We start from the raw sequence: 15114 nt of genomic DNA on the forward strand, positions 1-15114 counted from the left end.
TAAGGAAACCCTGAATGCCAATGGCAGCTCAACACCTAAATCGATCCAGAAAACACATGGTCTGGAAGGCTAATGCTTGGTCTTTCCACCAGCAGAAAAACGTCCATATTATAGCAGATCCTCCACATCCTTAATCTTAAAAAATTTTTTATACTGCCAATTCTAACATTTCAAGGACCAGGCTTCAACTCAAGTTCATTTTGAAACCTCTGAGCCACTGTTACATGTCAGGGACACCTTAAAGCTACAACTGAAAATTACTTTAGACAAGCCTTATTAAAAATTGGTCTCTGCCAACACTTATCCTTTCACCTTTCTAAAGGAAACCATTTGGAAGAAGACACTTTAGGATTGAATAGAGTTTGTAAACTGTCAGTTTTAACTTTCACAGAAGTTAGAAGAAATTCCTAATAGAAATCTCTAGTGCCTTTAAGAGATTAAATCACTCAGGACGGCAAGACCTATGTACTGTGTGCTTTATTATTCTTCCTGGTTTCTTGTTTTCCCTTTGCAGCGCCTTTGGACGGGAGATGCTGAAGCGAAACATTGGTGTAGTTGTGGTAGGATTTCCTGCTACCCCAATCATTGAGTCCAGAGCCAGATTTTGCCTGTCTGCAGCTCATACCAGAGAAATGCTGGATACTGTAAGTAGATACTTTCACCTTGATGTAAATATACCTTGTGCTAAGAAGGCCTGTGAGTCAGGTGCAGTCAGTCAGCTGTTGGTCCTCATGGTCGTTGCGCACCTGAGATAGATGGTTGCTGGTCGAGGAGGGAGCGCACAGTGCTGTTTCATACATGGCTGTCAGCAGAAAATTGCAGAGCTGTTAGCATCACCCACCGGATGCTGTGTCATCAGGGCTCTTGGGAGGTTTCTGGCTTCATCTTGTTCCACTCTCGCTCATTACAGCCTCTTTAGCTCTTTACTCTCTTTCTGGTCTAGCTTTCTCTTCTAAGCGTGCCCACCTGTTCTGTGTGAGGAGGTCTCTCTCTTGACCCTTCTCTCCCTGTCTGACTGACTTGCTCATTCGTCGTATCTCCATGTAGACCTGCTCAAGGGTTTTCCCAAACCCTCTTGCTAGATGTTTCTGAAAATCCTAAGACTCTCGCCTAGAAAATTCTTTACACCTGTAGTTATTTAATGGCAGTCTTTTCCATTAGGTAAGTCTTAAGCAGGAACTAAGTATTTTTTTCATTCTGTGTGCCAAGCATACAATAGGAACTCATAATTATTACTGACTATAAAGATTTATGGTCTCTTAATATGTTCCCATCTCTTGGTATTTCTTTAATATGCTAATTACCTCATACATAAGACTTCAGACTTTTTAAAGCATTAAGGTGTTCCTATGTTGGGTGCATTTAGTTCAGTTCCGTTTAGTTCAGTCGCTCAGTCATGTCCGACTCTGAGACCCCATGGACTGCAGCATGCCAGGCCTCCCTGTCCATCACCAACTCCAGGAGTCAAACTCATGTCCATTGAGTTGGTGATGCCATCCATCCACCTCATCCTCTGTCGTCCCCTTCTCCTCCCACCTTCAATCCTTCCCAGCATTACAGTCTTTTCCAATGAGTCACTTCTTTGCATCAGGTGGCCGAAGTATTGGAGGTTCAACTTCAACATCAGTCCTTCCAATGAATATTCAGGACTAATTTCCTTTAGGATGGACTGGTTGGATCTCCTTGCAGTCCAAGGATCTCTCAAGAGTTTCTCCAACACCACGGTTCAAAAGCATCAATTCTTCAGTGCTCAGCTTTCTGTATAGCCCAACTCTCACATCCATACATGGCTACTGGAAAAACCATAGCTTTGACTAGACGGACCTTTGTTGACAATGTCTCTGCTTTTTAATAAGCTGTCTAGGTTGGTCATAACTTTTCTTCCAAGAAGGAAGTGTCTTTTAATTTCATGGCTGCAGTCACCATCTGCAGTGATTTTGGGAGTCCAGAAAAATAGTCTGTCACTGTTTCCATTGTTTCCCCATCTATTTCCCATGAAGTGATGGGACCAGATGCCATGATCTTAGTTTTCTGAATGTTGAGCTTCAAGCCAACTTTTTCACTCTCCTCTTTCACTTTCATCAAGAGGCTCTTTAGTTCTTCTTTGTTTTCTGTCATTAAAGTGGTGTCATCTGCATATCTGAGGTTATTGATATTTCTCCCAGAAATCTTGATTCCAGCTTGTGCTTCATTCAGCCCAGCATTTCTCATGATGTACTCTGCATATAAGTTAGGATGACAATATACAGCCTTGACGTACTCCTTTCCCGACTTGGAACTAACTGTTGCTTCCTGACCTGCATACAGATTTCTCAAGGGGCAGGTCAGGTGGTCTGGTATTCCCATCTCTTTAAGAATTTTCCAGTTTGTTGTGATCCACACAATCAAAGCGTTAGATCTTCTTTGATTGATCCCTTGATCATTATATGGTATCCTTCTTTGTCTCTAGTAACAGTCTTTATTTTAAAGTCTATTTTGTCTGATACAAGTACTGCTTCAGCTTTCTTTTGAATTCCATTTATATGGATACCTTTTTCTATCCCCTCACTTTTAGTCTGTATGTATTCCAAATCTGAAGTGTGTCTCTTAAAGGCAGCATATATATGGACCTTGTTTTTGTATCCATTCAGCCAGTCTGTCTTTTGGTTGAAGCATTTAATCCATTTATGTTTAAGGTAATTATCTATATGTGTGTTTATTGCCATTTTGTTAACTGTATGTTTGCCTTTACCAGTGAGCTTTCCCATTTGTAATTTTCTTGTTTCTAATTGTCTTTCTCTTGTTTCTAATCTTTTCTTTTCAGCCTAGAGAAGTTCCTTTAACAGTTGTTGTAAAGCTAGTTTAGTGGTGCTGAATTCTCTCATCCTCTGCTTGTTTGTGAAGCTTTTGATTTCTCCATCAAATCTGAATGAGAGCCTAGCTGGGTAGAGGCTTCTTGGTTGTAGGAGTTTTGCTCTCGTCGCTTTAAATATATCATGCCTTTCTCTTTTGACCTGCATAGTTTCTGCTTAAACAATCAACTGATAACCCTATGGGGTTTCCCTTATATGTTATTTGTTGCTTTTTCCTTGCTGCTTTTAATGCTTTATCTTTGTCTTTAATTTTTGTTTGTTTGATTAACATGTGTCTTGGTGTGTTCCTCCTTGGGTTTATGCTGTGTGGGACTCTGCACTTCCTGGACTTGGGTGGCTGTTTCCTTTCTGTCTTTCTTCTCCTTCTGGAACTCCTATCATGTGAATATTGGTGTGTTTAATGTTGTCCTAAAGGTCTCTAAAACTGTCCTCATTTCTTTTGACTCTTTTTTTCCTTATTCTGTTCCACTCCAGTGATTTCCACCATTTTATCTTCAAGTCACTTATCTGTTCTTCTTACTCATTTAATTCTGTTGATGCTTTCTAGTAGAATCACTAATAATAAAAATACTCCTTCTGTTTTCATTTCAGTTATTGTGTTGTTGAACTCTTGTTTATATCTTCTGGCTCTTTGTTTTACATTTCTTGTACCTTCTTGGTCTGTGCCTCCATTTTTTTTTTTTCCTGAGATCTTGGATCATCTTTATTATCATTACCTGTGAATACTTTTTCAGGTGGATTTCCTGTCTCCACTTCACTGATTTGTCTTCTGGGGTTTTATCTTGATCCTTTGTCTGGAACATATTCCTTTGCTGTCTCATTTTGTCTAACTTTCTGTGTTTGCAGTCTCCATTACACAGGCTGCAGGGTTGAAGTTCCTCATCCTTCTGGTATCTGGCCCCTGGTGGGTGAGGCTGGTCTAGAGGCTTGTGCAGGCTTCCTGGTGGGAGGGATTGGTGCCTGCCCACTGGTGGGTGGAGCTGGGTCTTGTCCCTCTAGTGGGTAGGGCCATATCACGGGGAGTGTTTAGAGGCAGCTGTGGGCTCAGGAAGTCTTTAGGCAGCCTGTCTGGTGATGAGTGGGCCTGTGTTCCCGCTGTGTTGGTTGTTTGGGCTGCCGCATCCAAGCACTGGGTGCCTACAGACTGTTAGGTGGGGCCAGGTCTTAGTGTCAAAGTAGCAGTCTCCAGAGAGCTCACTCGAATGAGTACTCCCCCATACCTCCACTGCCAGTGTGATCCACAGCCACCCCTGCCTTCCCTTGGGGACCCTTCCAAGACCAGCATGTAGGTCTGGCCCAGGCTTCTATGAAGTCACGGCTTTTCCCCAGGGTCCTGGTGCATACAAGATGTTGTCTGCATCTTCCAAAATGGAGTTTCTGTTTCCCCCAGTCCTGTGGAGGACTGTAGTCAAGCCCCACTGGCCTTCAAAGCCAAATGCTGCTCCTCCCATTGCCAGACCACCCCCCACAACCTGGGATGCCTGACACAGGGCTCAGAACTCTCCTTCCTTTTGGAGAAACTCTGGAGTGTAATTATTTTCCAGTCAGTGGGTTGCCCACCCAGTGGGTGTGAGATTTGATTGTATCGCGAATGTGCCCTCCCTGCCGTCTTGCTGTGGCTCCTGCTCTGTCTTTGGATGTAGACTGTCTCTTGTGACAGGTCTTTTTTGTCAGTGGTTGTTTAGCAGGTGGTTGTGATTTCGAGAGAGGGTGAGCTCAAGTCCTTCTGCTCCACTGTCTTGTCTCCAGCCGCTTTAAGATTTCAGACTTCTAAAAAAAAAAAAAAGGATTTCAGACTTTAAATAAATACTACTTTCTGAGAGTTTATAGAGCACTGGAACATGATATTTGTATAAAATTAGTTGATAGAAAAAAAATTGCTGCTGCTGCTGCTAAGTCACTTCAGTAGTGTCCGACTCTGTGTGACCCCATAGACGGCAGCCCACCAGGCTCCCCTGTCCCTGGGATTCTCCAGTCAAGAACACTGGAGTGGGTTGCCATTTCCTTCTCCAATGTGTGAAAGTGAAGTCGCTCAGTCGCTCAGTCGTGTCCGACCCTTAGCGACCCCACGGACTGCAGCCTACCAGGCTCTTCCATCCATGGGATTTTCTAGGCAAGAGTACTGGAATGGCTTGCCATTAAAATTAGGTGAGAGAAATACCAGAATATTAATTAGTTGGAGAGCTACTAATCTTAATATTATGAATGCATATTTTCTAAAGCTTAATTTTTAAAAATGGCCTAATTGACATTTTGATTTTCCTAACTGCTAAAGATTTTGATTTTTTTGTCCCTATTTCTTCATAGCAAATCTTCTACAAATATGGTATATTCTTAATCATCTGATGCTAAAATTGGATTCAGTTTATTGATATTGTATCTTTGTTTTTTTTCTTCTTTATTATTTTTATACCTTTTTGAGATTTTTCCGATAGATTTTCCCTTTACTCAAAAATCTTACTGATGAATTTCTTCTTTGATTATTTTTTAACCCAATGATACCAGTTTCTCTTCCATCCTGTTTGGGTATTTAGGAGTTTCAACACACCTTTTAAAAAATAACTGTCATTAAAAGCAATGACTAAAGTTATTCACTATGTCTTCTAAAAGTTTTTACTCCTGATAACCAAACACATTTCATGAAATAACTTAGCTGTAACCAGGTATCTTGGTAGATTTCTATTGCCAATAGTGTGTTTACCAGTTGACAGTTCTGATCTTTTTCTCACAATATCCACTTGAAGGATTATTTGATTTTCCCTTCCATTTAGGTTTTTCAAGCATAAAGTATTTTTTTCGAAACTGCAGGTTTGTTAAAGTCATTTTATCTTGATGATTTTTTTATGGAAGTAGACATGAATATTACGAGATACGAACGGAGTTTTATCTATTAATAGGCCCTGAGACATGGTTCTATATAAAGGAAATGTTCTACAATTCACACTAAAGAACTAACCTGCTCTAGCTAATAAATATATTCAGCAAAGTTGCAGAGTGAAAAACACAAAAATTAGTGTATTTCTATACACTGGCAGTGAACACATGAAAAGGAGATTAATATTTCATTTACGATAGCATTCAAAAGAATAAAATACCAAGGAATAAGTTCAACCAGGGAGGTGGAAGACTTGCATATTAAGCTGTAAAACATTGCTGGAAGAAATGAAGAAAAACTTATATAAATGTAAAGATACCCCATATCCATGGACTGGAAGATTTCAGTTTATTAAAATGTCAGTTCAGCAAGATCTGTAGACCCACTGCCATCCCTATCAAAATCACAGTGGCTATTTTTGCAGAAATAGGAAAACTGATCCTTAAATTTGTATGGAACCGTAGGAGGCCCCAGATCAGCAAAACAATATGGAGAAGGAAAACAGAAGTTGGAGAACTCAAGCTTCCTGATTTCAAAACTTACTGCAATGCCACAGTAATTAGAACGGTGGAGTACGAGCATAAAGATAGGCTTGTAGACCAATGGAGTGGAATCGCGAGTCAAGAAATAAACCCAAACATCTGTGGCTAACTGGTTTTCAACATGGAAGCCTAAAACTGGTTAATAGAAAAGGTCTAGTCTCTTCAGTGAATGGTACTGAACAGCTGGATAACCACATGCCAAAGGATGAACTTATACCCTTACAACAGGGGTGAGCCTTGAAAACAGGATGCAAAGTGAAGGAAGACACAGAAGACCGTTCCTAAGCAGTGCCTAAGGCGGCAGATCCACCAGGCCAGAAAATAGACTGGCAGTTGTCAGGGCCTAGGGAAGGGAGGAATGAGGGTTTGAGTATGGGGTTTAGTTTTTGAAGTGATAATGTTTTAAAATTAGATAGTGATGAAAGTTGTACAACTCTGAATATACTCAGAAGCACTGAATTATGAACTTCTAAGAGGTGAATTTTGTGAATTATATCTCAGTAAAACTGTTATTTTTAAAAACAGAAGAGGAAAATTGTCAGCTCAGGGATGTGCAGCTATTCTAGAATATTCTCTTATTCAAAGACCATATTCAACCCTATAATTAACATGTTTTTTCCCTAAGAACTCATCTTACCCTGTCACCCAGAAGTTCAGTGTAGACTGTTTGTTAACAAACTGTTCCTTATTCCTAGTCTAACCAGGTAACCTCGCAACGTGGCCAGCAGTTTGTAGTTACAGTTTTCTCTTTTGTGTCAGTAAAACCAGTTCATCTGAGATATTTGTTACAGTATCAGTCTACATCCCTTTGGGCTGCCGTGGCTTTCTTGCTCATTTTCTTTTTTAATTGATGAACAATATCATGTTCTTCTGAATATCCTTTACTTTGTGATTTAGTGAGTCATATGTTGTTTTAAATTAGTAAGTCCTATACCAGAGGTTGGGAGAATAAATGGTTTAAGAGATTCTCTCAGCTGAAATTCAATCTTAAATTGTTTCCATGTGGAACTTTTAATTAAACCTCTCCTCAAAGGTACCACTGTTCTGATAGCATATTGAAGTCTAACTCTTACTTGCTTTTTATATTTTTCACATTTGGAGTGAAGAGTATTTTTTTCTTACGTTAGAATAAATATGCTATACTTTTTATTAGTGTCCCCCCCCCCGCCATAAACACTGATTTCTTAAAGGCTAAACTTAAGAACAGTTGAATGTGTCTGTTAACTAATAATCAACTGATTCTCTTTTCTGAGCTAGATGGTATACATTTTCCTGTGTAATTATAACCCTGAGTGGACAGATGATTTATATGATGTGATGGAGATTTGGAGAGCCACAGTCAGACAGCCGGGCTTCTACCTTTTCTTAGTCTAATGAGGTGGTGTCCCAGATAGAGCCATTCTCACCAGAGCCGAGGCCTGTTAGACTCACATCCACAGATGCCTGAGGAGTCAACGACAGTGCTAGAGAGCTGCCTTGGACAGAAATGCGGCCTGTGACCTGTGCCAGGTGCTTTTATTAGAAAGCCTTAGAGCCTAGGATTTCAGAATTTTGGCTGTCTTCAGTGGATTGCTCTGAGAAATTCTGATCACACGTATCACACATCCCTTTCTTACATTGATTCTCTATTCTGACTCTCTATGTGCTGCCTTTTGGAAAGTTAACTGTGTGAACTATGATCTGTGTACTTTGCTGTATGTCCGTATGTATACTTCAGCCAGGGTTGGGTTTTGTTTGTTTTTAAGTACATATAGGAAACCATACACCGATTACGAGGTAAGACTAGTGTAGCAATCAGGAAGAGATTTTTCACTTCATCACTTGTCTTAGTGTTTTAATTTTTATAAGAAACATATTATCTTTGAAAAATAGAAGAGCAAACTTTACAGACAAGAAAGTTATACTGAGAGTTTTGATGGAAAGACAAGATAATCTGTCCATGTTAGGATTTGGGGGTTTAAAATCAAACCTGAGTTTAAATGCTGACTCTGTTCTTTCCTTTTTGTTACTGAGTCTGCACAGCAGTGCATTTGGGGACTTTCTTCATCTCTCATCTAGGAAGCATCCCAATGCCAACTTCTTATCGCGTTTCTGGTAGTGTGATACCAGAAAGAACACGTACTGGAGGATAAAACGAGAGGCGAAGAGTTGTAGCCATCCTGGCCAGTTCAGGGTATACACTACTTCTTCTAGCAAGCATGTCATATGTTGATTAATTATACCCTTCATCCTGAATCCCTGCTCTTCACAGCCTGTTATTCATGGTCAGCCTGATGTCCTTGCTCAAAAGCCAACTCTTTCCACTGCCAGACTCTAGTCTACTCAGAGTAAGTGCACTGGGTACGGTCCCACCACAGGATAACCGTGCCATGATTGTTTTCAGAAAGGTAAAGCAGCAAGTGTGCCTTCCTCCTCCTGGCTCTGACTGACTCCTGCTGTGTCTTGTGTACTAGGCTTTAAAGGAGATAGATGAAGTTGGGGACCTGCTGCACCTGAAGTATTCCCGTCATCGCTCAGTACCCCTCCTGGACAGGCCCTTTGATGAGATGACATACGAAGAAACAGAAGACTGAGCCTTTTTGGTGCTCCGCTACAGGAGCTGTCTCCCTCACCCAGGAACTGCGTGTGGCCTCTCCGAGCCAGTGGCAGGAACCACACTTCCGTGGACATCTCACGTGCAAGACGTTTCCTCAGCTGCTGACGGCGGCCACCTCCACTCTCAGCGGCGTTTTGTAAATAGTGAGAAACTGCTGCACACCCTTCCTTCGCTACATTTCACCGTTAAAAAAAAAAAAAGAGGGTGACTCACTTTGCTTTTTTTTGTCTATTAAAAAAAATGTTTTGTTTTATAACTATTCTACCTGTGAAATCACGCTGACCCTAGCCCGTCTCTGGCTGACCACACAGGCCATTTCGCTCTCGCAGCCCCCTCCCACTCCTGGGCCCGGCCAGAGCTCCTGCTGTCCCTGGCCCTCCTTCCTGCGGAGCAGGTGCCTCCCACTCAGCTCCAGTCCAGGTCTCAGAGGGTGCCAGCCTTGGAATCCCTACTGAGCCAGTCACAACACAATCCACCAGTGTTTTAAAGGTGACTGAAGTCTAGCCGTGTAAGAAAGGCAGTCAAGACTATCGTTGCTGAAACTGCCCCCCTCTGCTTGGAACTCTGTCTGGCCAGGAGCCTCTGAGCCTTGGCCTTCGTCCATTTTGTTCTGGCCACCAGAGGATAATCCTTCTTCACCATGAAATGTTTCTCCGTAATGGTCACCCTCTGAAGGTTATGTCCAGTTTCTGGGTGTTTCCCAAGCTGCGATCTGACACTCCCACCCCCTCTTTAAGACACGGAGATTGCAGCCACGTGCCACCCTGGTCAGACCTCGGTACTGAAGCTGATGCCCACGCTCTCTGCTCTGTGTGCAGAGCGGCCGCTCGGTGATCCTTCCTCCTGCCAGCACGAGAGGGCAGGGGTGGGATGGAAAGAGGTGGTGGCTCCTCATATCCACAGAACGTCTGGTTTGGTTATTACTGCTTTCTACTTTTCAGAATTATGACAGCCTCTGCCTGGGTCTGGGTCCAGATTAGGATTGAAGCTGATGAAGCAGAATGTGGGTAGCCCCTCCGGAGGGCTCAGGAATCGTTTGTCATGTTCCTGAGTCTGTCAGCTCGCCCTTCTAGAGGGTGGCCCGTGTGAGTAGCACTCACAGAGTGGCGTTGCTCTTTCGTCCTCAGTGACCTAGTGCAGGTCTCAGCTGGCATCTGGGCCTCAGGGGCTCCATCTCCTTCCGTTACCTCCTTGTTTCTCCCTGCGAAATTCTGAACACGCTTTTTCACTAACCTGAGATCCTCTTTTGACTCTGTTTTCATACCAGGCAAGGGAACGTCTTTCAGTGAGCTTTATACTGCTTGACCAAAGAATAAATCCGAAAATCACCATGTTCTTACTTTTTTTTTTTTTCCGTTGACCAAAGCTTAAGTGAAGAGAACTTTGGACTTTTTTGTCCCCAAGATCATCTGTCTTTTAGTAGCCATCAAGTATTACAGGGGAAGGAGTGGAAACAGAATGGAAGAACTTTGTGTGAAAGCAGTTTTGTACATTTTTGAAATTACTCCTTTTATTGGTAAATTCTCAGTCCAAGTTCTCTCTAGACATCTTGTCATCAGATGTGGTATTTTGTGCTGATACGTTTCGTGGAGGACATAAACGATGCTATTGCTGGTGAAGTTTTGTTTTCATGTCTTAAGTTATCTTAGGTCGCTCTCAGCATCTGAGAACCTTAAGCCCTTGAAGTAGTCTGAGGCTTTATTATACTTTTTTAAAGAATTTAAAAAAATGAACCAGGTAGAGATGCACGGACTGTATTTAGCATGTACAAGTTGGAGTAAAAAAGACTGTGGTAAACTAAGTAATTAGTCGTGTGAAATAAAATACTAACAATTCCTGCACATCTAGGTCCTCCCCATAGAACCCCATTAGAATGCCAGAGAGCTTTTGCTGGCACAGAGTTTGCAGAAGTCACAGACTTTAAGCAAGGAACTTAATGGCCAGTCTTTTATTTTGACTTGCATGAAGTCCCTGCAACTTAAAATGTCAGTTATATGGGCATTTAAATATATCTATATATATCACTTTGCTATGCAGTTATTTCAGGATAAATGCAGTTAAGTTATAGGTTTATTTTGAAGTAATAAAACTGTGATCTCACCAGGAACTCTACTTTCTAGAGGACAAAACATTATGCCCACTGGTTGTCTCTTCCTGAAACTGTAATGTAAATCTAGGGTCCAGTCATATCACAAACACCATTATTTAACCACGTATTTGGGAAAATACAAGTGTATATAAATGAAGTCATTGGGAATGAGTAGAAACAAACCTGGAACAAATAAGTGTTGTTTAATACATGGTTTAACACAGCCTGCTTCAGGAATCTGATGGGATTCAAACAGGTATCTGCTAACCATTACTACCAAAGCTGACCCATCAGAGTTAGTTGATAGAGGTGTGACTAATCCTTACTACTTTTTCTCATCCCTCTTTTCATGTAGCATTGTGTTCATCCTGATTTCAGCTTTATATGACTGTTTTGTGCAGACTGCATCAGAAACCTGGAAGTGTATAACTAGGGGACATCAAAATCACATCCAAAGAATGGATCAAGTGGCAATGTTAGATTCTCCTCCCATCTTTATTAAAAGCTTTGCCCTAGAATATGGCATGTGTTTTGGAACAAGTAAATATTGAAAGGGACGGTTCAGGGTTAAGGTCTTTGGAGCACCAAACTTTTCACTTTGCTTTGGAACATTTTTTCCCTTTCAAAAACATTCTGGTTTCCGGAGCCCAGAGTACTCCTCGTTTGAAGAACTCGGCCCCTTTAATCTTTTCATCACTATCTTAAACTTTTGTGATTTCAGTTGGTCAGACAAGCTTCTTCCTTATGTGGTCATGGAAGGTGAGCAGAAGTAAGGGGCACAGCTACTGAGGGCTGTGTGTTTGCCTGGTGCCTTTTCAGAAGCCAAAGCTGTGTTTATTCCTTCTCGCCTCCGTTTCCAAATTGATGAGGATCTCTGGCAACCTGTCATACTGGATTAGGCAGCAGCACAGAACTGCTAGTCATGTGAAGAAAGAGAATTTGGGTTCTTCTTGCTTTGTATGAATTTGTGGCCAAACCACCTTCAGAAGGTTGAATATAATTGACTGTCGCCCAGGTTTCTCTTTTTTTTGGCCACTCCTCATGGCATGCAGAAGTCTAATTCCCCAGTCAGGAATCTAACCCGCACCTCCAGGAGTGGAAGCGTGGAGTCTTAACCACTGGACTGCCAGGAAAGTCCCTCCTGGTTCTTTTGTAATAATACAAAGAGTTGCTGTGACCGCATTCCCAGGGTGCCTCTCTTGATGTTCTAGGTAAACCAGAATAGGTTTTAATCTCTGCTTGCTATAACCTATGTGGTTAGAAAACACGAAAGAGTTCTTTTCCTCTGTCCACTGTCAGGAACATCAAGAACTGTTGAGCACTTCACACAGGTAAAATCAGTGTAGCCCCAAGGAGTAATGAAGGGGGAGTTAAGAAAATCACAGGATTTGTCTTGGCCGTTGAGCAGCTCTCTGCTTCAATGCAGCCTCAGCCTATAGATTGATATGCTGCGACCTGCCTAACATGGAAGCTCAGTGCCCAGTAGGCATCTTAACCCGTGAAGCCAGTTAATCAAAATATCTTCCATTTTCTCCTCAGCATTACCTCCATGAAACACGGTGTTCAGACTCCTAGCCAGTTGCCATGTGCCCAGATAGCTAAGTTAGACAGCTGGCTTCCTGCCTTATCGTACAGAAGAAATGTCAGGCCTCGCCAGTAATCCCTTTGCTCTTAATCTATAAAAATGTCATTGCCCCTTTAGTCATTTCTAGTACTTCTAAGCACCTTTTCCTATAGATTGAGCCTTTTCTAGGGAGGACACTGAAGGGACTAGCTCAAAACATTGGAAATGTTTTTCTGTCTCTGCTGAGTCTGGAGTTATCACATTCCCAGTCATTCTTGGGAAGGACTTGGGGGAGCTGTGGTCAAGGTTGCGTTTACTTCGGAGTACACATGAATAAATGGCCTTATAAGCTGAGATTCTTTGTGGTATGATGAGTTTATTCAACTGACCGTAAAGAATTCAGTGGTTATCTTAAACTGCCGTTCCTATGTTTTTTAATGAAGCATACCCAAAGCTCTGTTCTTTTGGAGCAGTTGTGGGGAGGTTGAATGAACGGTAAAGGTTACTTCAGCGCCCTGATGCTGTGCCAGGCATCCTGCCTTGCTGCTGTCTGCATGGACAGTGGATCCTCCCGCAGACGAGGAGCCTGGAGCCCCCTCAGTGTCTGCTTTCCCCACCACAGTCCCGCAGCTCCTCGTGCACAGCTTTGTCGCTTGGCCCAGGTCTTCCTAAGAAGTGTGGGACGTATCCCTGGCGAGGGTGGAATGTCATCACCCTTAGCATTAGGTCTTGTTTCCTCAGTTCTTAAGGGTTGTAACAGTAAAAAGCATCCTCAGTGGTTCTTCAGAGGAGACTCGTGAGGTCACAAAGTCAGCCAGCATGCCGACACAGTCTTAATGATCCCTCTCTGGATAAAGGCAGCTAACATTAAGAGAAGGGGGAAAGATAAATGAAGAACAGAGACACAGCTTATGGGGAGCTGAGCTCTTTATTTTGTTGGCCTGTATATTTTTCATTCCTGAAAAACTGGAATTTGCAATAGGTGCTGTGATAACCCTTCTCCAGCCCTGTAATGCTCATATAATCTGAGAAAGAGAAGGGAACTATATAAATTAATTTTTTTAAGATTTAGTGTTGTGTTAAAATGTCACCCCGTCTCCCTTCTTTGCTGAATGATTTTTTTGTTTTTGATTTGTTGGATGATGGTTGAGCTATAAATAATGGCTTGGGGGAGGTATATCCATTCTGAGAGTGTATGTTAAGAGCTGAAGGGGACTACTTGAGATGACTTAAGAATCATCCCATGCAAATATATTGTTTTGCTCCAATAAAATACTCGAAAAGCTGTATCTGCCTTTATTCATTCAGCCAATAAATACTGAGTACTGTTTCCCTGCCAGGCACTGCGCGGTGTGTCGCTCAGTCGTGTCCGACTCTTTGCAGCTCCATGGACTGCAGCCCGCCAAGTTCCTCTGTCCATGGGATTCTCCAGGCAAGAATACTGCAGTGGGTTGCCATGTCCTTCTCCAGGGGATCTTCCTGACCCAGGGATCGAACCCTCATCTCCAGTACTGGCAGGCAGATTCTTTGCCACTGAGCCACTTGAGAAGCCCAAGAGGAATCCATACAGGGAGTCAAAAGGAGGGGGGTGGGAGACGGGTGCACAGCAGCTCGAATGGTAACAGAACAACCTGAGATTCTGACAGCGTAACTCACCCCTTCTTCCCGCCTTGTACTTTGTCTGGGTCATCACAGCATTCAACCGATAAATACCGAGTGCTATTCCCATGCCAGGCACTGCACATCACCAGTAACCACAACAAACAAAAAAGTTAGGGTTCCTACTTTGAAGTAAACAAATAAGCGCAGGAACAAAGTACATTAGAAACGACTAAGTGCCATGAAGGGAAGGTGAATGACGTGAGGCGATCGGAACCAGCGCCTGGTTTAGATGAAGGTGACAGAGGAAACTTCTAAGGAGTGGAGAGTCTAAGAGAGTGTGGCTGATGGTCACTGAGGAAAGGGCCAGTGGTGAGGTGGGGGAGGCCTGCTGCACAGGCTGTTGTGAGTTTATCTCACTGGGGGAACGAGTGAAAACTTCCAAGCACTGGAAAGAATATCCCTTAGCATGCTTTTTTGTGAGTGAGTGAGTGAAGTCGCTCAGTCGTGTCCCACTCTTTGCGACCCCGTGGACTGTTGCCCACCAGGCTCCCCTGTCCGTGGGATTCTCCAGGCAAGAGTACTGGAGTGGGTTGCCATTTCCTTCTCCAGGGATCTTCCCAACCCAGGGATCAAACCTGGGTCTCCCACATTGGAGGCAGACGCTTTAACCTCTGAGCCACCAGGGAAGCCCTAGCATGCTTTTTTGTAGACAATGACAAATTAATAAAATTTGTATGGAAATGCAGAGGACCTAGAATAGCCAAAAAATTTCATAACGGGACTTAACACGTGTATATGTGCTCATGTCCAACTCTGGGGCCCCCGTGGACTACAGCCCACAAGGTTCCTCTGCCCATCGAATTTTCCAGGCAACAATACTGCAGTGGGGTACCGTTTCCTACTCCAGGGGAACTTCCTGACTCAGGGATCGAACCTGATTTCAAAACTTTGTGCAAAGAAAACTGCAGTAACCAAGAGTGGTATCAACCAAGCA

At 42.8% G+C, this 15114-nt stretch overlaps 1 protein-coding gene across 1 annotated transcript in view; it reads left to right on the forward strand.

Annotated features, from left to right (window-relative positions):
• Nucleotides 1-13805, forward strand: part of SPTLC2 (serine palmitoyltransferase long chain base subunit 2) — an 87186-nt gene extending 73381 nt beyond the window's left edge. Inside the window, exons 11-12 of the mRNA XM_055437499.2 lie at nucleotides 515-644; nucleotides 8723-13805. Coding sequence (XP_055293474.1) covers nucleotides 515-644; nucleotides 8723-8842 — 250 coding nt within the window. The 3' untranslated portion in view covers nucleotides 8843-13805. The remainder of the gene's footprint in view (nucleotides 1-514; nucleotides 645-8722) is intronic.
• The last annotated feature ends 1309 nt before the right edge of the window (nucleotides 13806-15114 follow it).

The sequence above is a fragment of the Moschus berezovskii genome, chromosome 9, assembly GCF_049115385.1.
Source record: "Moschus berezovskii isolate FMDL1 chromosome 9, NW_MosBer_1.0, whole genome shotgun sequence".
Lineage (NCBI taxonomy): Eukaryota > Metazoa > Chordata > Mammalia > Artiodactyla > Moschidae > Moschus > Moschus berezovskii.